General features: G+C 41.5%; 1 protein-coding gene and 1 long non-coding RNA gene across 10 annotated transcripts in view; one reads left to right on the top strand and one right to left on the bottom strand.

The window, feature by feature from the left end:
• LOC130355862 (uncharacterized) overlaps positions 1-7,308 on the bottom strand; it is a 62,585-nt gene extending 55,277 nt beyond the window's left edge. Inside the window, exon 1 of the long non-coding RNA XR_008888686.1 lies at positions 7,110-7,308. This is a non-coding gene — a long non-coding RNA (uncharacterized LOC130355862). The remainder of the gene's footprint in view (positions 1-7,109) is intronic.
• Positions 7,309-7,425: 117 nt separating this feature from the next.
• LOC130355860 (CYFIP-related Rac1 interactor A-like) overlaps positions 7,426-25,339 on the top strand; it is a 58,048-nt gene continuing 40,134 nt past the window's right edge. For 2 of the 9 annotated variants that reach the window (XM_056556631.1, XM_056556633.1), the window contains exons 1-2: positions 7,431-7,537; positions 9,935-10,030. Coding sequence is in view for 1 of the 9 variants with exons in the window: in XM_056556630.1 (XP_056412605.1) it covers positions 20,964-20,980; positions 24,176-24,219 (61 nt within the window). In the remaining 8 variants the exon portion in view is untranslated. Of the gene's footprint in view, positions 7,538-9,934; positions 10,031-18,839; positions 18,938-20,953; positions 20,981-24,175; positions 24,220-25,339 lie in introns of those variants that run through there. The other 7 variants (XM_056556632.1, XM_056556635.1, XM_056556638.1 and 4 more) reach the window with 6 other exon arrangements.

Here is a 25,339-nt window from a genome sequence, read left to right as displayed (position 1 = left end):
ACTGTGCCCTGGAGCAGAGCGGACCCCTGGCTCCACCTCTTCAACTCTTAGCCTCAGTGGAATCCTAGCCTAAACATATGGCTTTTAATTTTTTTTTAACTTACTTTTGCTTACATGCGACCTATTTATCAAATAGTCACACGACCTTGATAAATCGCACGTAAGCAAAACTCAGAGCAAAAAGCATTTTTTAAAGCAGAAAAGTTTTCCTTTATGTTAATAGCTGAAGTTCGTTATCTACCCTTTATTACCAGTAGCATTGCTAGAGAGTGACAGGGAGGGGGGCGAACCGTATCGGGTGACACCCTGACTGGCCTGCCTGGCATTAAATAGCTGCACTCCAACTATCCTGCAACAGCCCATCCACCCTCCTCAGGAATGAAAAAATATTAAAAACATACTATGCCGCACCATGAATATCCGTACTCTGGATGCTTTTTTGTTTAATTTTGGGCCCGCATTTTGTGATGGTGGGCGGAGTCTTGTGTCGCTGCACTGAGGCCAGAGTTTACATCAGGAAGGAAGACAGCACAGCACCAACAGGTACATAAACAATAGTGAAGCCACGGGGGAAAAAAACGCTCGGTACGTTACCCACCCCAAAATGTGCATGAAGCTGTATTACTATGGAGGTTTCTTTTTTTTAAGGAAAAATTTTAGTACCACATATGGGTTATTTACATAGTCTGTAAAAATTCTTACACAATTATTTTGTGCCTTATTCTATTTTAACACAACATTAATTTTTAAATGTAGTGGGTAAGCCAACTTGTACGTGTCCTAAAATTAACAATGTGTGCAGTGTGTATTCTCAACCTTAAAATTAATAGAGTTATTATATAATTAATTGTTTCTATAATTAACATTAATGTAGTAGCTTTGTTTCATGATGCAGAACAAGAACAGTTGTTAAAGTGGGTGTTAATGTCCTTTTCTGCAGACGTGTGCACTTTCTGTAAGCCAGGTTGGACCTGGAATACATATGTGACTTTTAAATGGAGATGCAACTTTTTTTCTTTATAAATAGCGACTATCGCATTTCATAAATAATGAGCAGATTTCAGAAATGTGCTTTGGAATAATCAAAAAGTCGCACCATGTATAGAAAATTTGCACGTGCGCAAGTATGTGCGACTTTTTTTTTACGCAAAAAAAATCTACTACAGAGCTTGATAAATCTCCTTCCATGTGATTTCTGTCTTGTCTATGGGTCTGGCTTCACAGCCACAACTCCCCTTCCCCTCCTCTCCCCCTGTGTGAGGATCTTGCCGGGAGATAAACAGCCCAGTGTCTCCTCAGCACATAATGCTGCTCTTTGCCTGCCGTAGATCTAATCACTGACTGCTGCCATTCAGATCATAACATGATTTATTGCTGGGTGGAAGGATAGTTTGGAAGAAAAGACATGCAGTGTGTGCTGCTCACTGTGTTCACAACAACATAGCATGCACACAGATGGTAAAAGCAATCGGCTGTCAGCCATTACACAGAGCCGCGCTGACTGCTGGGAGTTGTAGTCTGGGCTGCAAGCAAGTTAAAAGAATATTCAGGAGACAACAAGGGCCACAGGAGCTGGTAAAATCTCAAGACTGACTACAGGGGACACAGCACAGGTATTGTGGTGGCTTTGGGGCATTTTTATTTTTCTTAACTTCCCCGGAGCACTCCTTAATGGATTTTCATTATACAATCTCATAATCTAAACAATAAAAATGATTGGAAAACAAGCAGTCACATTAAACAGTTATGAAACTAGTGTATGTTACTTCCATTGTGAGATTTACACTATAAGAAATCCCCCCTAGCTCAGCATATTTTTATGGCACAATATCCCGTTTTTACAAGAAAAAGGATGCAATATATTTCACAACGGTGTATATACTGTCACATTGCGCCCCTTATGATCTAACTTCTTAAATTGGGAGAGCCATTGGCTAACCTTACAAAGGACAGTAGTCCAGCTACAACTGTCCCAAAGGTCTTTTATTTGGATCTGGGAAAGTTAAACATATTTTTATTTTTATTTGTGCTGGTGATTTCCATAATCTTCCATTTTACTATCTATATTACATAATAATTGTGAAATTGTGCAAATTTTTTTATTTTCACCATATAGCTTAAAACTAAGCTAAGACTTTCTGTTCGGTCATTGATGATAAAGAGGAGGCTCCTGGTAAGTGAATTGTACAGCATTACAGTGAAAGATGACCAGAAATGACACCAGTAGATAGAAAAGACAGCAGATGAAACTCACAGCTCAGCCTCCCCCTCCCTGTGGAGTGACTTTTGCAAAGATTACAGAGTGTGCTCAGTTACATTTCTAATTTCTAATGTGAATAGGATAGCTCTTGTCTATTGTTACATATGTCCATGGGGCATGAAGTAAGGTATATCTCTAAATGCTGTGAAAAACAGCCCAGGCAAGATAGCAGCTCCCATAATATTGTAAAAAAAAATTAAATTACAATTAGAAAATAGAAACAGTTAAAAAATATCTGTCTCTAATCAGTAAAAAACTAGGTCATACATTCCCTATCTCTATATGTGTACATGTAAGGCAGTGTGAAAGCCATACAGTTTATGTTAAGCATGCTTAACTCAGACTATTCAGACAGCAATGACATTGCTAGGGGGGTGCAGAGACCATGCTGGCTGACACGCCCAAGCGGAATGACACCACCAGGGGTGAGACCCAACCTGTTTGCTGCTTGGCCTTGTCACCTGTTAGCGTGACAATGACTTTATTACTGTATACTATAGGGCTGGGTGTTGGGGATGGCACAGAGGCTGAAAGTTGAGGGCATAGCTTGAACAGGGGAGACCTGCGGCACAGAGCTCCCTCTGTTGTGTGCCGGATAAAGACTTTCTTTAGCTGCTGCCCTGGAAGGGTTCTCCTACCTTCCCTCCCACCAAAAAGAGGGGCCTGGGGGACAGAGGAGTCTGTAATGGGGAGACTGCGGTGTAGAGAGGAAAGAGGGGTGTAGGAGGACAAGTCTGGTGAGAATATTATACTCAGGGACACAGTGTATGGCAGTATTATATCCAGGGGCACAGTGTGTGGCAGTATTATATTTGGGGGCCACAGTGTGTGTGACAGTGTTATATTCAGGGGCACAGTGTGTGGTAGTATTATACCAGAGGCACAGTGTGTGGCAGTATTAAATTCAGGTACACAGTGTGAGGCAGTACTAGGAAATAGGGGGAGATTTATCAAAACCTGTCCAGAGGAAAAGTTGCTGAGTTGCCCATAGCAACCAATCAGATTTCTTTTTTCATTTTGCAGAGCCCTTGTTAATAATGAAAGAAGCAATCTGATTGGTTGCTAAGGGCAACTCGGCAACTTTTCTTCTAGACAGGTTTTGATAAATCTCCCCCTATATATTTACATACTACAAACTTCAGTAGCATGACTTGGTGTGAGCCACCTGATGGCAGACGTGGATAAGCCGATCCTTATGGATGAGTTATCATCCATAAGTGAAGTGATTTTCGACTGCTTCCTTAATTTCTAATTAATCCTCTGGCTTTGCTGAGAGAGGAGGTGGAGTTTCATCACTGCAGTTGCCATGATGAGTTAGCTGATGATCCATCACCAGGCTAGACTGTAGAAACCAGCAGCCTTAACTGCTGAGACTCACAAGTGGGTTGGGGTCTGTTCACATAAGCGCAGCTTTGATGTTTATTTTTTAAAGATTTTTTGCCACAAGTCAAAAGACTTTAGGCTATGTTCACATGTTGCATTTTTACCGTGTTTTTGTAGCATTTTTATAATTTTGTAATGTTTTTACTGTGATTTAACAAAATATACATAATTTTTACAGCTATTTTGGAAAATTGCAGGAAAAACACATGCAGCAGTAGCAGTATACAGATGAAGCTGTGTGAGGAGGGGAGTGTGATCAGTTAGAAGAGGTCTAATAGGTGATTATGTCGTTCTGTAGTTCACATGAAGTCAGCTGACCAAGGATTGGATGTAAATTTACTAAGTAATACAAAAGATAATGTAATGTCCCAGTACAGAACATGGTTCTGTACTACCCTTAGGCCCTGTCAGGTTGAGTCTCTCAGTGACCTGGGGGCTCTCCTGCAGTGTCTCCCCTGCTGTTATTATTAATGTCATTCATTATCATAGGATTATAGTCAGTGTCCTAATGCATAGTTAGTCTAAAGGACCTGTGAGATGCCGTGAGATGTCTGCAGGACCTGTGGAGTGTCACATGTTATGTTATGTTGTCACATGATGTTACCCAAGAGAGCACAAGCTTAACCTATGACCCGCAGCTTGACCAATGGGCTTTAGTCCAGCCCCCCACTATATAAAGGGGCGGCCATTACAATTCACTCTCTTCTCTGAGACTCTTCTTTAATGAGACCAGCAACCACCAGAGATCTCGGTGCTAGTGACCAGCATCTGGAAGGCTGCAAAGCTACAGTCATTCCAGTAAATCAAAAGTCTATGTCTGCTGTCACTACAAATAGTCAAGTCCAGTCTATAGTCAAGACTGAAGTCAAATCTCTAAAGTCTAATACACGTCTAATTGGTCCCAGCAAGCTGCGAGGTCCTTCTGGGTTCCTGGCCACCTCTCTGGGAACCTGGCCTAGCTGTGAAGATAATTCCATCTGTCTTAACTCAATAAAGCCTCCGTTAACCATAACTGGTTGTGGACTTTCCTTTCACTACCTATCCATTGGAATAGCGGAGATACCGTTCGTGTGGTTCCAGTACCCAAAAACCACTCTGGCGTCACGAACACTAGGGGTTAACAACATCTTGCCCCAGGGGTAAAAATACCATCTGGCCCCACCACCTACACCCTGTGGTCCCGCCCTCACCGTGGGTTACCACAACTTTGGCATCATGAACAGGATACGGGTGTGTGCCATAACCACCAAGTCAAGTCAGGCCACCCGGAACAGGATACGGGTGTGTGCCTTAACCACTCAACCACCAGTCCACTCATTAACAATATTCGGGTGTGTGCCATGTGCAAGTTGCCACAAGTCCTCTCCCCCAAGTCTGAACTGTGTCCAAGTCAAAATTGTATGCCGTTGCGAAAAAGTGTGTGCCAGCAAAATGTACGGGACTGTGTCATTGAAATATGTTTCTGTGCTGGTGCTGAAAAAGTAGAGGGGGAGGTGAAAATTACAGTATCATCGGTGGTAAAGAAATCTGAAAAAGTTGGATTTACAATGTGCAAAGTTAGGCCAGAGGCCATGTTGCGCGCCAAAATGTCTACAATACCTCAAAGGGTTAACTCTCTGATCGAGAAGCGTGCCAAAGGTTCTTTCCAGAGCCAGCATCCTGCCCCCAGGCGTGGAAATAATGTCGTGGTGTCCAGCCCAAAATGGAACTTGAAAGGTCCGCCCCTTGTTGCCAGGGGGCGGATGAAGAGGATGTACCGCTGACTCACTTCCGGTCCCAGGCCCCGTTGATGACGTCCTTCCGGGCAGTGGCCATCTTGTTGGAGACCAATATAAAAGGTGAAGCAGAGCCCGATCTCTACAGTCTACAGGAAGTGCTGGCAGTGAGCAGGAAGATGGCGGAGTCCCAGCTATCCACGTGTGCTGGGAGTCCCAAGATGGAACTGGAGCCTGTTGCCGAGGGGATTAAAGCAGGAAGATCCCTGGACACAGCTGTGCCACGAATTCCGGTGACTGCGCCCAGCTCCGGAGGTTCCGGTCAAGTACTCGCTGCTGCACAGACTCTGACAACGCCTGCGAAAAGTAAGTCACTGATACAGGGGGGGCACCTGTGTATACCCTTTAGTGCCCAGCAGTGCCCCTAAAGATTTGCACCGTAAGGGGGAGGCACTAGAAGGGGGGGTCCCACCTAGTACAGTCCAGGTCGCTGCAGCCCGACACCAGGCAGCTTAAAGGGCCAGTAGCCTACAAGGCTGGGAAAATGCAAGAAAAAGGCAGTAATAATGAGTTTCACCAACTGGTGTCCTCCTGAACCCCATGCATATCGTCACCTTGAGGTGACTTCCTCAGGGTTTTATGGTCTATTGCACCGATTAGTCTCTTATATACCCTATTTGATTAGGGAATGGACAGTACCTGTGATCACCATGCACACTGCTTACACTCCAAGATGGACGACATACACTTTCGGGTCAGACCATCACATCCTGTGTCAATTCCGTGTACTGTCAATCAATCATAAGTCACTCATCTTATGCCATCACCCTTAGCAACCATCACTATAACCATTAAATTTCACATCATATTTATAAAAACTCTTTGACCAACTTATTACTTTATACATAAAGATTTATTGTCTCTCTTAGCAACCCTCACTGTCACCATTAGCAACCATCGCTAGCACCATCAAGTGGTGCTTAGCAACCAATACTATGACCATTATGTGGTGCATTTTTATATAAAAGCTCTTTGACACACTCATTATCTTATATGCTTAGGCCGAGAGACTCCTTGGGGTAGGAGATTCTATATAGCTGCATACCAGTCTTCTCAGAACCAGGACCCTGAGTTGACTGAACCCTGAACTCCTTATGTACATGGACTACTGAGCAGTACATGAACTGTTGTGTAAATACTCAGAGTAATATATTTTTGGTTCAGTAAAATGGTTACGGAGGTACATTACAATGTTGTGGTCCTACTGTTATGGTCCTATACTGTGTTTGTCCAGGTCCAATAAAAATGTATATAAGTTATTGTACACCAAAAGTCACTGTGTACAGTCTTTTCTGAAGACTGGTTTTCTTTGTGGTAAGCTTGTGGGGGTATAGGGTATATGGGGTGTAGCTGTGCAGTGATGAAAGGGTGCTGATTTGACGCCATTTGTCCTGACACCAGGGCTCCTCTGTATATGCTTGTCCTATCTCCACCGGGTCAAAGAGCGATAAGGAGGTATTAAATAAATTAGATTTTAAAGAAAACTGTCGGAACTTTTACTGCAGCTTTTATGCAGGATTAAACAGGAACAGGCCATGTAATAAAGTCTATTTGGAGTTTGACAGTTGGTTGGGACCTCGTGAGTTTCTAGAGCTTAGGAAATTAATAGGCGCTGTTCCACTGGATTTAGGGGATTGATATTAGGTCCAGTAGTCACGCTAGCTTTAGCAGGGATTGATATTTAAACTCACGGTTAGATTCAGGCCGAGGCTGGCAGGCTTCAGGCCTAAGCTTGTCTTTGTAAGTTGCACAAATCACTTCTCACCCTCCACTAGTCCGGAACCCAAGAGAGCAAGGATTGGCTGGCAGCTCCCTTATATGGGCAGGGGCTGGCCTTAAGCTCATTGGTCCATACCATATGTCAATTCTCCTTACAAAGGATTATGATCTGACATGTGACTATACCATGTGACCTTGGAAGGTCCTTAAGCATAACCTAAAGAAGTAACATTAGTCATGTGACCTAAGGTCCTGCGACACTATATTGATGATTAAATATACAATTACTTCTACAAGTAAACATCATAGAATTGAAGAATGAAGAGGTGACTAGGGGCTATCCCACCAAGAGGATGCTACTGGAATGAAGTAACTCTGACTTTGGGGACCACCATACAAGGTCGGTATACCATACGGTACCGGGATACCACATCTTATTAGAGGGGTTGTTCTGATTTACTCGGGAGAAGCACATGTCACCCCACCACTTGTACATATATAGCAGTATGTGTGATACATTAATGCACACTAAAGTATACATAGTCGTGTACACATAGGGGGAGATTTATCAAAACCTGTGCAAAGGAAAAGTTGCCCAATTGCCCATAGCAACCAATCAGATCACTTCTTTCATTTTTAACAAGGCCTGTGCAAAATAAAAGAAGCAATCTGATTGGTTGCTATGGGCAACTCGGCAACTTTTCCTCTGCACAGGTTATGATAAATCTCCCCCATAATGTACACATAAGTAGTGTATACCACTCAAAATTTCAGTCTACTCAATATCATATGTCAAATGTCTCTTATGTCACAAGTTCTTGTGTTCGTGCGCAGGATACTTTGCGGCCAGAAAGTACTCCTGATACTAAACTAATGCACGTAGTCAATACAAGGTAACAGAAATGTCAAAATTTTATCTATATCAGTTGTCTAGCATAAAAATGTCTAGAATAACTCAACCCCTTAAGGACGGACCCATTTTTTACCTCAATGACCAGTTTTTTTTTTTTGGTTTTTTTTTTTACATGTATTTCTTGAAATACATGGGGCAATTCTGAGCTAGTTTTTTCGTGACATATTGTATTTTATATAAGTGGTGCATTTTTGTTGACACATGCAGCATTTTTGTGAAAAACTCCAAAATATTGTGAAAAGCTGGAAAATTTGGCATTTTTTTATGGTGTACATTGTGTGGTAAAAGTGATGTTATATTTATTCTGTGGGTCAGCACAATTATGGCGATACCCATTTTATATAGCTTTCTATGTTCTTTTTCCTTTTCTTAGCAAAATTCTTTTTCTGCCATTCATTTTCCAACTGCCGTAACTTTTTTATTTTTCGTCCAACGCCATTGAGTAAGGGCTTATTTTTTGCGGGATGAGCTGTACTTTTTATTGGTATTATATTTGCGATATGTGCCACCTTTCGATATTTTTTTTTATTCTGCTATTTTTACAGAAATTTATGAATTTTGCGCTTTTTTTAATGTTTTTTTTTTTTACGGCGTTCACCGTGCAGGATAATTAACATTATAGTTTTATAGTACATGTCATTACGGACATCGCAATACCAATTATGTATATGATTTGTGTTTTTGATCTTTTTTGGTGATAATACAGGGCTTTTATTGGGAAAGGGGCATTTTTTTAATTTTTTTTTTACACTTGATACTTTTATGGAAGAACTTTTTTTTTTTTTTTACACTTTTACAGGTTATACTATGCTGCAATACATTTGTACTGCAGCACAGTATGACCTGATCAGCTGCACACACCACAGCCTGGCTGGATCTCACAGGCTTCCGTAGCAGGCAGACAGGAGGTCATGATCTGACCTTCTGCTGCCATAGCAACCAACAGCGACCCGCGATCGTATCGCGGTGCCGCCGTTGGTGAACAGGGGAGAGCGCTCCCCCTGTCAACACCATAGATGCCGTGATCAGGATTTATCACGTCATCTACAGGGTTAATGCTACTGGGATCAGCACAATCGCAGCTGCGGCAGGACTCCGGCTGTGATTGACAGCCGGGTCCCGCCACTGATCTCCTGCGCTGCCCGCGGCAGTGCCGGAGATTGCTATGATGTATGCATATGTCCCATTGCGCGAACGTGTTGGGTGCTGGGACGTATGCATACGTCCTATTGTGGGAAGGGGTTAATATGTTATATGCATAGTCAACAGTACAGTACAACATGACATTTTGACCATGCATGACAATTGACTAACCTTAAGTCATAAGTTCATGTAATATGCATAGTCAAAAGTGGCCACCTCTCTGGGAATCTGGCCTAGCTGTGAAGATAATTCCATTTGTCTTAACTCACTAAAGCCTCCGTCAAACCATAACTGGTTGTGGACTACCTAGCCATTGGAATAGCGGAGATATTGTTCGTGTGGTTCCGGTACCCAAAAACAACTCTGGCGTCACGAACACTAGGAGTTAACAACATCTTGCCCTAGGGGTTAATACCATCTGGCCCCACCACCTACACTGCTACACCCCGTGGTCCCGCCATATACTGTGGGTCACCACAATAACAAAAAGTTAAAACAGTAAACTGAAAGACAACAAATAAGGTAAATGAATGAACCATACATAGGCAACTACCTGTATATACAACAGCAGTTTTTCTTTCATAAAGGCAACAGGGGTGGGAGTACATCAGACTATTAACCAAATGGTTGAATATTTTTTTTTGTTGCTGTTTCTGTCTCTATTTACAATACAGAATTTCCAAGCGGAATTCTGCTTTGAAATGCATGTCCTCTGCTAAACAGTCATTTTCTGTGGGTCAGTTCTGTAGATCACATGACATGTCGTTACAGTAATGGAATGCATGGATGCAGCTGTTCTAGAATGAAACAGATTGCATTGTTGGACTAGTGATGATGGTGAGTATGCACGATATCAGCGGGAAAAAAATGTATATGTATTGTAAATGTATTTTGCCTGTTACTCTGATCAGTTCTGTGTTGTCTTATATGTTATGTTATATAACACTTAATGTAGTCTATAAAGTAGTATCAATTCAGAGACAATTGGGTACATTTACTATCCCAAAGGTACCAGAAATTTTAATCAAAGTATTCCAAATATTGCTTACATGCCTTGCAGCACATTTTGCCCAATTTTTGGCATAAATTAAGCTAACTGGTAGGTAGTGTAAAGCTTGTCTACAGAGGTACCAAATTTGCCAAACATCATGAGCCACCGTAAACAATGCTCCAAGTTGTTAGTCTGTCTAGGCTAAGGGTAGACTGTTTAAATGGGCACTGTCAGATACATAAACTTTTGATATGTTGTAAAGCATGCAAAACCAACACGTTTTGCAATTGCTTTCATTAGGAATTTTTCAGTATTTCTTACTGAAAAAGCCAGTCAAGCAACTGTCTCCCTGCCTGCTTGGACACATACTAGTCCTGCTGTGTCCGTGCACCATCACCTATGTCATGGACACACTTCCTTGATTGACAGCTGTGAGCGTAGGGCTCACAGCTAGAGGAAAAATCCTCCCACTGTCAGCTTGTGTCCCGCTACTGTCAGTGAGGACAAGCTGGGAGTTGTAGTTTTGCTAATGCTAGGGGAGATGTGAGCAGACAGCATACTGAGGGAGGGGGCGGAGACCTGCACAGTGAGGCCCCACCCCCTCCCTTTGAGAGGAAATCAGACTAGTGAGCTAAATTAAAAGTGTAATAAAAAAAAATAAAGGTGCTAGATACATAAAAATTTGATGTACATGGTCAGAATTAGGTACTAAGTGATATATTTAAAAAAAAAAATATTTTGTTGGATCTGACTGGTACACTTTAAGTATTAGCCAGTTTTAGCAAATCTGCCCAGTGTCTTTTTTTTTTAAGACCTCAGCAAGATCCCTGACAGCTTACACACCATTACCCCCATGGTCCTGTCACAACTAGTTTTTTTGTATTTTCACTGCATTGAGGAGGACCTTAGTTTCCACCTGAGTGGATGCATCTAAATGTGCCCATACACCTTAGGTAAAAGTTGGCCTAACCTGCCGCCTTTGGCTATCTGTCTACGACCTATGGCAGCCTTCAACATTAATCAGTAGAGAATGCCGTTGAAAAGAAGGGTCAGGCATGTTGGATTTTCTTCACACAACCCTATTGTTCTTGGAGGAATAAGCCAGTGACAGGTACTGCCTGGCTGCGGCTTACCCCTCTCCTAGAGTGACGAATGTTCATATGCATGGGTTTGACCAACAGTTATTGAAAATGTATGGCCACTATAATAACTTAAATCATTGTAATAAAGATAAATAGCCTTTGGCGTGTGCCAGGGGTACATATTATACTGTAGGAACTAAACATCAGGCCTCTGTTAAACAACATTATATGGCTCCCTTGTTATCTAGCTACTGATTTGCTGCCAATATACTGTAGAGTGCCTCACAAAAATACCCATCCCTAGGTGTGTTCTTTTTTTTATTTCATGACAACCTGGAATTAAAAGTAACTATAATTTACATTTTATGTAATAAACCTAACAAAATAGTCCAAATAGTTTCTGTAGGTTAAAAAAATTCATTGATTAACAAATAAATACAGACATAAGTAAATACACAAAGCAAAACTCCATATATATTTTCACACCCTTAGCTATGAAACCTCCATTCACTTGAGAAGTCAAAAAATGAGTTGAATGCGGCTACCCTATATACAAAGTGTCAGTTTAAATACATGTGTTCTGAGGGTGTCTGCAATGTCACTTAGCAAGCACCATAAAGATAAAGGAGCTCTCCAAACAGGTCAGAGACCGTCTTAGAAAAGTGTAAATCAAGGTTGTTTGATAAAAATATATTCCAACTTTAAATATCCCTCAGAGCATTATTAAATCCATAACAAGATGGAAATAATATTGCACAACTACAAACCTTACAAGAGAGGCCACCCACCAAAATTCTCAGACTCAGTAAGGAGGACCTTAATCTTAGATTCAGCAAAGATGGAAAAATGAGTCCATAGGCATAGGGTCACTACTGCGTACTGCACTGAATGATTTTTTTTAATAAAAAAATTGACCACAAATTGCTTCAAGAAAAACACTGCATGTGGCAGACTACTCAAACCCAAAAAGGTTCTCTGGTTAGATGAGACTAAATATGAGCCTTTGTGGCCATCTTGGAAAACACTATGGGAGAGATTTATCAAAACCTTTGGAGAGGCAAAATTGCCCATAGCAACCAATCAGATTGCTTCTTTCATTTTTCATAGGCCTTTTTGAGAATGTAAGAAGCAAGCAAGACTGGTTGCTATGGGCAACTGGTCAACAGGTTTTAAAAATCATGTGTAGTGTAAGTTTAACACAGTAAATTCTTATACACATTGAAGTTGTTTGTGTCACATTAAGGCCAGAGACACACTACAGAAATTCTAGAGAAGGAGGCAGCAAGCTAAATTTGGACAGAATTTATGGGCATATTCTGCTTGCAGCAGCCTTCTCTAGAATCAGCGCTTATATTGAAGGAAAACTGTCATCTTTTCACCCACACTAATCCCAATACACTGGGCTATAGTGTGGGTGAACAGGAGACCAATGAGGGGTTAATGGGTGAAATACATACATGCACTCCGGAGATCTGTCCCTCCAAAGATCGGCATCGATGTTCAGTGAATTGCGCGCTGAAGGCGGGCCCGCCAGCTCGATTTCAATATTCATTGTCGCGGGTCATGTGAGCGCTGCGCCGACAATAAATATTCAAATCGACAATGAATATTCAGCAGGCAATTCACTGAACATGGATGTGGATCTTCGGAGGGATGGCTTTCTGGATTGCAGGCATGTATTTAACCCATTAACCACTTAGTCTCCTGTTGACCCACAGTATAACCTAGTGTATTGAGTTTAGTGTGGGTGAACAGATGACCATCTTCCTTTAAGCGCTGTCCTATTCAGTACAGTGCAGCTCTGGGATTTCTCCAGAGGATTCTGTCTGAAGATTGAACTTGTTTAGTCTTCTGCAGGACTCGAACTCCTCATTGGAAGTTAGGCTACATATCACATAGTTGTTTGGCTCTTTTAATTCATAATGATTGCAAAAAATCATCAAAGTAAGTTTACTTACTGTTATTGTTTGGCCTTTGTACAGACCCACAAGGTGACACACACAGGTTATAATGGCAATTAAAGGTAAATTTCCCACACCTGTGGCTTTTTAATTTGCAATTAATGTATGTGTATAGATAGTCATTGAGTTTGTTAGCTATCAATTGGATGCACTGAGTAGGCTAGACACTGAGCAATGGGGAAAAAAACTATATAAAGGTGTCCAAAGCCTTGAAAAAGCCAGTCAATACTGTTCAATCACTTGTGAAGTGGAACATTCTGGTACCTTTTGAAACCAAGCCAAGGTCAGGTAGACCAAGAAAGAATTCAGTCAGTACTGCCAGGAGAATTGTTCATGATACAAAGACAATCCCACAGGTAGCCTTAGGAGAAATACCAAAAAATGTTGTGGTTATTTCAACCACAATACGATCATGCCTGAACAAAAAAAAAGCTGCATGGTCGAGTTGTCAGAAAGAAGCCTTTACTGTACCAATGCCACAAAAAATCCCAGTTACAATATGCTTGAGTGCAGGCCCAGACTGGGACCAGAAATGAGCCTGTGCATATTAGACTAAGCAGCCCTTCTTTTTTTTTTTTTTTTTTTTTTTTTAGTAGGGTCCGACTGCTGGGACCACCACCGATCTTCATCATGTTTACAAGTGACTACAGCACTGATGGGACGCAGTCAGGCAGGATACACCATGATAACAGTGACTCATAGATGACATCTTCTCTGTGGTCTTTATCTTCTTCATCCTCATCTGGTCCAGACTACAGGACTTCTTCCAGCTCCATCTTTCCAAAGTTCAATGCCTGGACATCATTCTCACTTTGTCAGCTGATCCTCCTCTTTATGTAGACAATAACCATTATAACCCTGCTTGACATTTTGCCCCTTTAATATAACCCTGCTACAAACTGTCCCTTTTGAATAAAATACTGACACAATGTGCCCCTAAAATATATCCCTGCCATACATTGTTCCCCTGAAAATAATACTGACACAACTTGTTTCTTCTAACTTTGGCTCCTTCAGACCTCTCTGTCTCCACCAGAGATCTCTGTCCCCCCAGGCCCCTAAGTTTTTCTATAGACCCCTATGTCCCCCAGACCCCTATGTCCTCCTCCAGGAGGAGGACGCGTGCTGGACGTACAGCCTCCAGCCATATACAGTGTATGGCTGGAGGCTGTATGTCTGTGTACTGCCCCACCTCAGTGCTCCGATCACTGCTCCTCTGGTCCCGGGCCCTACTGCCATGGCCTATAGGCCATAGCAGTATATCATGACCCCGGACCGGTGGAGCTGTGGTCAAAGCACTGAGGTGGGGCAGTACACAGACATACAGCCTCCAGTCATACACTGTATATGGCTGGAGGCTGTATGTCTGTGGGGGCCTCTGCCTACCTAATGTGGGGGAACTATACTGCCAACCTAATGTGGGGAAACTATACTGCCAACCTAATAAGGGGGAACTATGCTGCCAACTTAATGTGGGGAAACTATACTGCCAACCTAATGTTGGGGAACTATGCTGCCAACCTAATGTGGGGGGACTATATTTTCAACCTAATGTGGGGGAAACTATACTGCCTGCCTAATGTCAGGGGAACCATGCTGCCAACCTAATGTGGGGGGAACTATGCTGCCAACCTAATGTGGGGGGAACTATGCTGCCAACCTAATGTGGGGGGGGGGGACTATGCTGCATACTTAAAGGGGTAGTCCACTGCCCCAGTGTTTGGAACTAGCATTGAGGGTGTGTGATGTCAAGAGGTGCGTGGACATGACATCATGCCATGCCCACTCAATGCAAGTCTATGTGAGGGGGCATGTCAACCACCGTACGATACTCTGATTGTGCCCCTCCCGAGATTAGACTCTGGATCTGCCCCTGCCCCCCAGACCCATCTGCCCCCCTCCTTCAGATCCATATATCCCCCAAGATTCCTATGTCCCCTCCTTAAGACCCCCTTCTCCCCTTTTTCGGACCCATCTGTCCGCTTCCCCAGATCCCCATGTCCCTCCTCCAGACACTCATCGCTTGCAGCAGAACAGCTGGGACAGCAATGCATCTGTGACGTCAAGGTCATGCCTGCGCAAGCACGTCGATTACCAGCAGCCACAGCTGCTCTTAAAATGCCAGTGTCCCTGTACTTACCAATTTATCCCCTTAAGGACACAGCTCATTTTGGCCCAAAGAACACAGCCACCTTTCCTTTTTGCGTTTTCGCTTTTCTCCTCGCATTTTATGCATAACTCTTATTTTTCCATCCAGAGAGCAATGTGAGGGCTTGTTTTTTGCGCAATCAATTGTACTTTATAATGACACCTTTCATTTTACCATGAAATTTATAGTGCCAAACAAAATGTATTATTTATTGAAAGAAAACGTAATTTTGGGGGGTTTCGTTTTTGTACGCAGTGCACTTTACAGTAAAACTGGCATGTTTTCTTTATTCTGTGGGTCACTATGATTAAAACGGACCATGGTTACATGTTTGCCTGTTACTTTTTTTTTTTTTTTACTTTTTTGTAAGAAAATTAGTATGCTTTAATTTGTTCTATTCTGACCCCTATAACTTTCTTATTTTTCTGAATATGCTTCTTTATGAGAGGTTATTTTTTGCACAGTGATCTATAGTTGTAATCAGTACGACCTTTATGTATATTTGACTTTTTGATTACTTTTTATTACATTTTCTGACATGACCAAAAATAAGCCATCCTGTCCATTTTTTTACATTTACGCCATTCACTGTATGGGATCATTAAAATGTTATTTTAATAGTTCAGACATTTCTGCACGTGGCTATGCAAAATATGTTTAGTTTTTTTATTTATTTTTTTATTTGTAAAATAAAAAAAGTTATTTAACCCCTTAAGGACGCAGGACGTAAATGTACGTCCTGGTGAGGTGGTACTTAACGCACCAGGACGTACATTTACGTCCTAAGCATAACCGTGGGCATCGGAGCGATGCCCGTATCATGCGCGGCTGATCCCGGCTGCTGATCGCAGCCAGGGACCCGCCGGCAATCGCGGGCGTCCGCCATTAACCCCTCAGGTGCCGGGATCAATACAGATCCCGGCATCTGCGGCAGTTCGCGATTTAAATGAACGATCGGATCGCCCGCAGCGCTGCTGTGGGGATCCGATCATTCATAACGCCGCACAGAGGTCCCCTCTCCTTCCTCCCGGCGTCTCCTGCTCTGGTCTGTGATCGAGCAGACCAGAGCAGGAGATGACCGATAATACTGATCTGTTCTATGTCCTATACATAGAACAGATCAGTATTAGCAATCATGGTATTGCTATGAATAGTCCCCTATGGGGACTATTCAAGTGTAAAAAAAAATGTAAAAAAATGTAAAAGTAAAAGTAAAAAAAAAGTGAAAAATCCCCTCCCCCAATAAAAAAGTAAAACGTCCGTTTTTTCCTATTTTACCCCCAAAAAGCGTAAAAAACATTTTTTATAGACATATTTGGTATCGCCGCGTGCGTAAATGTCCGAACTATTAAAATAAAATGTTAATGATCCCGTACGGTGAACGGCGTGAACGAAAAAAAAATAAAAAAGTCCAAAATTCCTACTTTTTTAATACATTTTATTTTAAAAAAAATTATAAAAAATTTATTAAAAGTTTTTTTTATATGCAAATGTGGTATCAAAAAAAAAGTACAGATCATGGCGCAAAAAATGAGCCCCCATACCGCCACTTATACGGAAAAATAAAAAAGTTAGAGGTCATCAAAATAAAGGGATTATAAATGTACTAATTTGGTTAAAAAGTTTGTGATTTTTTTTAAGCGCAACAATAATATAAAAGTATATAATAATGGGTATCATTTTAATCGTATTGACCCTCAGAATAAAGAACACATGTCATTTTTACCATAAATTGTACGGCGTGAAAACAAAACCTTCCAAAATTAGCAAAATTGCATTTTTCGTTTTAATTTCCCCACAAAAATAGTGTTTTTTGGTTGCGCCATACATTTTATGATATAATGAGTTATGTCATTACAAAGGACAACTGGTCGCGCAAAAAACAAGCCCTCATACTAGTCTGTGGATGAAAATATAAAAGAGTTATGATTTTTAGAAGGCGAGGAGGAAAAAATGAAAACGTAAAAATTAAATTGTCTGAGTCCTTAAGGCCAAAATGGGCTGAGTCCTTAAGGGGTTAATGTTTATTGTGGGAGGGGCTTATTTATATTTTTAAAATCTTTTTACTACTTTTTCTCACATATTTTTAAGTCACCACAGGGACTATTTATAGCAATTTTTTAATTGCTTTTACTATTCAGTGCTATGCAGAGGCATAGCATCGATCAATAATATCGTCAATCTACTTCTAAGGTCTGCCAGAAAGCAGATAGAAGAAGGTCACTGGAGCCAGCCATGGAGTAGCTGAGTGGAGCTCTGGCTGCCATCTCTTTAGGTGCTATGATTAGTATTGATCACAGCATCTATCAGGCTCAGGCTAGGTTCACACTGTGTAATTTCTGGGCAAAATTTCTGCCGGAGATCGAGCTGGCGGCACTAGGACCGTATGGACTACATTGCCATCCCCATAGATGGCAATGCATTTCTGAGCAGATCTCCCAAAAGATCCACCCAGAAATGCATTGCAGTCTATGGGGGCAGCAATGCAGTCTGCTCGGTCCTAGCGCTGCCGGCTCTATCGCCGGTAGAAATTCTGCCCAGAAATTCTGCAGTGTGAAGCCAGCCTCAGTGCTTGCCTGGGACACCCTCTTCCTGAGCAGTGGATGTCAGATTGAGTGAGCAACAGAACAGAGGGATTTGTGAGCCGAATACAGAAGCAAGACACATAAAAAAGTCATGTAAAGAATCAGCATGACCATATATGAGCAATTTTTGAGTGATCTGACAATTCTCCAAGGGTATGCAAACCTTTGAGCACAACTTCTGTGTATTGTAAACATTTAGGAACAATTGTCGAAACAAAGTACTTCTGACATTCACACGTCAGTAAATATATGTTTTGAACATTTGTAAATAGCCCTCTTTATATAACCACATCCTTCACCAAAGATTTCCGAGGTTTGTAGGATTCAGTTACTAGGCAGGGGGAGCTCTCAGCAAAATCCTATTGGTTATCAGCAGAGAAAACGCTTTTGGTACAGAAGAGAGCTCATCCTCATCTGTGACTGACATTTCTTCCTGCAAATCCCCATCCTGTACACTGGCTTCATTCATGATTCTGACACACTCCCTGACAAACATCTCCTTAACATGGTTTATAAAGGAGTAAGACATTTGGTGTTTTCATATATATTTTTTTTATTCAATTTGAAGTTTATAGTATGCATTTATTGCACTAGTCAATGAAAAAGCAAAGGATGCTGTCTGTCACAGGAGGGTAGTATATGCCTCCAAATGGTGTCTGACACTTATCAGGAGGGAATGTAGATTTTGGATATGAAATAACAGTAGAGATGCGGCTGCTGTGCTGCTATTTTAAGAAACAGCTCCAAGGTGCTGATGCTCCATATGGGGGTGATCCACCAATTGTCAGCATACAGCAGGTTAATCTGCCCATGCACACGTCACAGTTGGTCTGGGGGGAGGGTGTCTGCTTTTGTAATGTATTTTGCACAGTTAGCAGCTGCAGGACTCCTTGGTACAGAGACATACACATACACACTCAGCTACACTGTGCTGCTGACTCCCCTATCCTCACACTCTCCTGCAGATGGCTGTGCGGTGAGTGCTGTGTGTGAATGTGTGTAGAAAGGGCACAAGGGAATGGTGGACTTTTCTGTGCATATTTGTGGATGGCGGGCGGATATATGCATAGATTGATTGTATTCTTTTACAAGCTAGAAATGTGATTATTATTTTATATCCTATTATTATTATATACTATTTTTGATGTTTGAGAACTCATATGAATATCATTTGAAGCTTCTTTCCATAGATTATATAAGATGTGCATGCTTTACATGGCTGTGTTTGCTGTACCGGTGAATGTAGCGCATGTTGAGTATCATGTTTATGTAAGATGTAGATCATACTACAGAGGCTTGTCAGTAAGGTCATTCATTCTGTTTTATATCTGCATTGCAAGATATGCATTAAACAGAGGGGGTTTCTGTAGAAAGATCTATCCACATCTGGGTATAGTGAATGCTTTGCATTGAACATTTTGCCCAGTTGGACAGAGAAGGTTTAAAGTATATTTGTAGACTATGCATTTCATGCTGTACTTTTGGTTGAATGGTTTGTCTTGAAATTTCTATAGAGTGGAATATTTATATAATGGGAATATATGGATTTATTATTAAGTCATTACGTCATATGGGGTAGTCGTGAAGCCTAACACCAAGATCCTGCTCCTTCCTCTCCATCTTTAACCCTCAGCCTTTTTTCTTACTGTTTCTTTCCCCTGCCTTTTCCCTCCATTTTTCTCTCCTTCACTTCTCCTGCCGCACTCTGCTTCAACCCCTCCTTACAGTCTTCGCTCCCTCTAGTGATGCTGGATAATGGATTTGCACTGTGTAAGCCACAGCTGATTCAATGGGAGAGGCAGTAGAGAGGGAGGTTGGGAGTTGTCTTCAGCTCGGCACAGTGGTCCATAGCATCCACCAAGTGGAATAAACCTCTCATGGTCAATGGATAGGCACTGCAGTATATGATACCGGGACAAAGGAGGTGACTGTTTCTTCATGGCCGATGCTTTATAGATGTAAAGAAAAAAATTACAATTGTAAAACAAGTTACATGATAGCTGAAAATGATTCCTGGTAGTATCTTTGCCTGGTTACATTTACATTTTTATTGTTTTAATGGAATATTGCATTGCATGTGCTATAAAAGCTATCACCTGTGTGATGCCAACATGTCAGCATTATAATAAATCTCTTCGAACCATTGAAATATTAGATGTAAATGCTATGTATTCATCATGTATTATGATAGCTTTTTATTAACCAAAAATAAAAAAGATATATTTAATAGCAACAAATGGCTTGCGCAGGTAGGGTAATGTTCAGATTCAAGATTTTCTTAATAGAACGCTTTACTTTGTGTCTTCATCAGGTTGGACAATAGCGGTTTAGTAAAAGCTGTGTATTCCCCACGGTATGGCCTTACTGCTTAAAGGAGCATTTATACTGGGCTTACTGGCATAGACACTGGCAAAAAGCTGCAAAGAAATACAAATAGCACTAGTTGAATTTATTTTAAACAGTTTTCTCAGAACAAAATAAAAAAAAATTGTCTTTATGAGACAGAGTGCAGTGGGTATCTGGAAAACAAAACTGTTCTCTCATATGCCCGACCTCTTAATAAATGAAGCGATGCCATTACCTGTGTCAGGAGCTCAGCACTTGAAGAATGAAGTGCCAATATACAGATTGTGAAAAAGTATTTATTCTTGAAGTACCCCTAGAAGCGATAAGCATCTACACAAAAAAGCAAATGTAGTTTATTCCTAAAGAGAGAAAAGGTATATAGATAGGTTTTTGGAACCAATCCCAGTTTCGGTAGAAAAAACTGCATTAAGATGCAAAGTGTGAACAGGGTGGTTTTGCAGTGGCTGCAACATCTGGATACCTCCCATTGTTCTACCAAGCCTAACATAGATTAGCATAGACCCTTATGGTGTAAAACCCATCCTAGGATAGTTTCTGTATTACATATAGCAACTATGTATGTCAAGATGCAAGGTCCAGCAGGGTGGTCTCTTTACCAAGGGATTTTTTCTTCATAGAAAAAAATAGGCAGCTGGATGGCAAAACTTGTATGGTAAGATCACATTTACTACATTATGTAATGTGATAGATTTACATTTAGCTTGTGTATCCTATCAGTATATACCTAATGACATATGTGTGATCGTAGGAGCCTGTTTTGATGCTTAATTTTTTTTTTTTTAATGAAAAACTGTTGCAATTTCGCAGATTCCCCACACTTTAAAACTTACTTAGATGTAAGGTATTTAGCTATTTTATACATGTGCCTTTTTGATAAATCTGGAGCAAGTACACGTGACATTCACGCAGGTAAACTGCGTTGAAAATCACTAGATTTATTCATACAATAATAAATTCCCCCCCCCCATAGCCTTAAATGTGGTCCCATGGTGACAGGCTGTTCACCTGCACTTAATCCAATATACTGAGTTATAGTGCATGTGAACAACCTTAAAATGCGGGGTCACTTACTTGAATGAGTGAAGTATTGCCAGCATTAGAGGTCTTTATTCTTTTAGTTGCATTGCGCAGCTCTGCGCAATAGAGGCAGGGAGCCGGCTTGCTGCACTCTCCTGCCTCCTCCATATTCCCTGCTCTGGCCTGCCCCTGTAATGAATAATCAAAACTATTCTCTCTCACATCGCTAGGATGTGAGAGCCTGCAGGCCCCTGTACTCTGCTCTGCGCTGTTGGGTCATAGCGACTTGAGAGTAAATAGTTTTGAATATTCATTATGGGGCAGGCCACAGCGGGGAATACGTGAGGAGGCAGGGGAGCATGGCAAGTCCGCTTCCTGCCTCCATTGCAGAGAGCTGCACAATGCAACTAGAAGAATAAAGACCTCTAACACTGGTTATACTTCATTAGTACATAATTAAGTGACTCCACATTTTAAAGGATATCCCCAGGAAGTAAGTTTCAGATCATGGGGGCTTCCGACCGTTCGGACCCCCCCCCCCCCCCCCCCCCCCCATGATCTCCTGTACGGGATCCTGTCAGTCTGCAGGAAGGGGGCGTTTCAACCACCGCACGAAGCATAGGGGAGAAGTTTTTCAATACTAAACTACTCTTTTAATGCTGTTCACCTGCACTATAACCCAGTATATCGGGTTTAGTGCAGATGAACAGCCTGTCAGTTTTCTTTTAAAGGGAATTTGTGATCAGAAAATTGAATATTATTTAAATCAAGTTTTTATGTAAAGTTTATATTTTTAAGACTTTTTGGCTTTTTCTAAACTTCCATTTTTCTGTCTTTAAGATAATCCTGAAATATTGCAGTTTTCAGTCTGGCCACTAGGCCTAATAATAAGCTAAGACTTCCTGTTCTGTACAAATCACTTTTTCGCAGTTACCTAGACAAAAATACAGTAAAAAGTGAAGACATACTAATGACAAAAGATCAAAATTCCCAGGTGCAAATTCCTTGAATAGGCTATTAATTACAATACTAAAAATGGGGTGCTCACATTTAGAAATGGCACATAACTAAACTTTTAATGATGCAGGTAAAGTACATAAATTCCTATTAACACAGAAAGGTGATACTGCCTAAACACACAAAACAAGGATACATAATCAAGATCAGTGATCAATGTCAGTGATTGCCCACTGAACTTGTGGTGTGACATTACTATGGATCAGGGGCGGACTGACAACACTCAGGGCCCCCGGACCAAATAAAGAAAGGGCCCCCAGTCAGCCCCTGGCCACACCTCTGCTCCCTATTCTACCCAAATCCCTCCTCATGCACCACTTCTACATATAAAATATATATAACGTAGGTAAGATAATTTTCCATGACCAATAATACCTGTATACAAGGAGGGATTATATACCACCACACAATAACTGGATTATACCAACATACTGTACTGAACTAAAACCACTAAACACACACCAGTATTCCCCCATACAGTTCCCATATAGCGGTAGATACCAAATGTACACAGGATCTGTATACCATATAAGTGATTATATACAGGGCCATATAGAGATAGACACCAGCTGTACACAGGATGTGTATACCATATAAATTATTACAGTTACATTTGAGGACTCACAATCAACATTTTGTTCTGATCAGTGTCGCTTTCTTCTCTGTCCGTATCAGATCGCCATGTCGACTTCTTCAAGCTGAAACATATGTAAGACAAACATGTTACACTCTGCATTTTTACAGTGCCCTCCCATCCTCTACACAATCTCCCCAGCTATAGGCCCTGAACTGTTATAATGCCCAAAAGGGCTGGTAGGTAGGTAGCCAGGTAGGTAGCTAACTAGGTAGTTAGGTAGTGTGGTATGTAGGTAAGTAACTAGCCAGGTAGGTAGGTAGCCAGCCAGGTATGTAGGTAGGTGTGTAATTAGGTAGCCAGGTATATACGTATCCAGGTAACTAGCTAGGTAGTTTGTCATTACATCACTCATTTTACTATAAAATATATGGCAAAAGCTAATAATATTTGTGGGGCAAATCTTTTAAAAACTGTGCAGTTTGCAAATTTTGGAGGTGTTACTACACAAAAATGACACATTGGCACAGATTTATCAAACTGTGTGAGAGAAAAAGTGGAGTAATTTCCCCCCAGCAGCCAATCACAGCTCAGTTTTCACTTTACCAGAGATGTGATTGGTCGCTGTGGAAAAATCATTCTATTTTTTTCTCTCACACAGAGATTGATAAATCTGGGCCATTCTGATAATAATATGATATTACAACAATACCCACAGTATATAGGTTTTTTATTATTTTACTACTTTAACTTTTTGTAGGAAAATGTGTATGTTTCAAATCATCCTCTTAGCCCTATAGCTCATATTTTTCCATGTATAGGGATGTATGAGGGCTCATGATCTGTAGTTTTTATCGGTACCATTCTTGTTCAGATTGGACTTTTTGATCATTTTTTTTTTTTTTATAAATTTTAATATATAAAGGTATATGAAGTGACCAAAACTCAGCAATTCTGGACAAATGATTGATGTCATTAAAAAGCAAAATTTGTGGCGCAAAAAACAAGCCCTCATATAGTTCCGTAGGTGGAAAATTTAAAGTGTTATGATTTTTAGAAGATGAGGAGGAGGAAATCAAAGTGCAAAAATGAAAAAGCCCTGAGTCCTATATTAAAGTTTTCTCACCATTTTAAGTCCCTTTAGGGAACTGTCACATGAAACCTTTTGTTTGCAAACACTGAACAATGCTGTACTATAGCACAGCATTGATCAGTGTTATTTGTGTTCTGTTTATACAGGCTGCCTATATTTTTGGAGCAACGATCTGACAGCACTAAGCCAGGTAAGGCCCCTTCAGCCTTCCACTCAGCTGATTGGGACTCTGATTTTCCCGATCAGCTTTCCTAACTGACTAGCACATGCGTTTTAACACTTTTAGACACTGCCATCAATTTTGATAGTGGCATCTAAAGGGTTAAAGGAATAGTCCGGTACGGACTACTCTTATTCTATCCTGCTCGGGCTGCAAAAAAAAGTGAGAATAAACTTTCACTTACCTTCCTACATTCCCCCGGAGCTCCGCTACAGCTGATCGGTCAGCCGGGCTGTTTTCTTCCTACTTCCCTTAGCCCAGAACGTCACACAGCGCTTCAGCCATGTTAGGCTGAAGCGCCGTGTGATGTTTCGTGCTAAGGGAAGTAGGAAGAAGACCGCCTGGCCGACCGATCAGCAGTAGCGGAGCTCCGGGGGAATGTAGGAAGGTAAGTGAAAGTTTATTTTCACTTTTGTTGCAGCTCGGGCAGGATAGAATAAGAATAGCCGGACCGGACTATTCCTTTAATGTCTGACATTGGCCGGATTGGTGATGTCTGGCCGATGTCAGACATTAAAGGAATAGTCCGGTACAGCATTAGGGTTCCAGCTAATGATTTATGAAACACAGTGGAAGCAGGCACAGTGCGTGCACATGTACGCCTTGCGTCCTTAGGGCTCATTCACACAGACGGATCCGCAGCGTATTTTACTGTGCAGATCCGCCGATAACGGACCTTACAGTACTGCCTCCATCTGAGCCGGCTCATAGCAGCAATCCGCCACTATGAGCAGACATGCTTTGATGTGCGAGTCAACATGCGCATGTGCAGTATACTCTCACACATTGTGGCTGCTTTAAGCCTAGCCCAGGGAGCAGGGGGAGAGGCCGCGATGTGTGCGAACAACACTGCGCATGTACGTGGTGACTCACACACCGCAGCGTCTCTGCTCGAAGCAAAGGATTGCCACTATGAGCAGGCACAGATGGAGTCAGCACTGTAGGTTCCATTGTCGGCGGATCCACACCGTAAAATACGCTGTGGATCCGTACGTGTGAATGAGCCCTTAGGGTACGTTCACACGTACAAGAACTGCTGTATATTTTCTGCAGCTTATTTTGCTACCCATTGAAGCTAATGGGTTGCAAA

This window comes from Hyla sarda, chromosome 2 (genome assembly GCF_029499605.1).
Source record: "Hyla sarda isolate aHylSar1 chromosome 2, aHylSar1.hap1, whole genome shotgun sequence".
Classification (NCBI taxonomy): domain Eukaryota; kingdom Metazoa; phylum Chordata; class Amphibia; order Anura; family Hylidae; genus Hyla; species Hyla sarda.
Note: the sequence above shows the minus strand (reverse complement) of the source record. Positions and strands in the feature narration are given on the sequence as shown.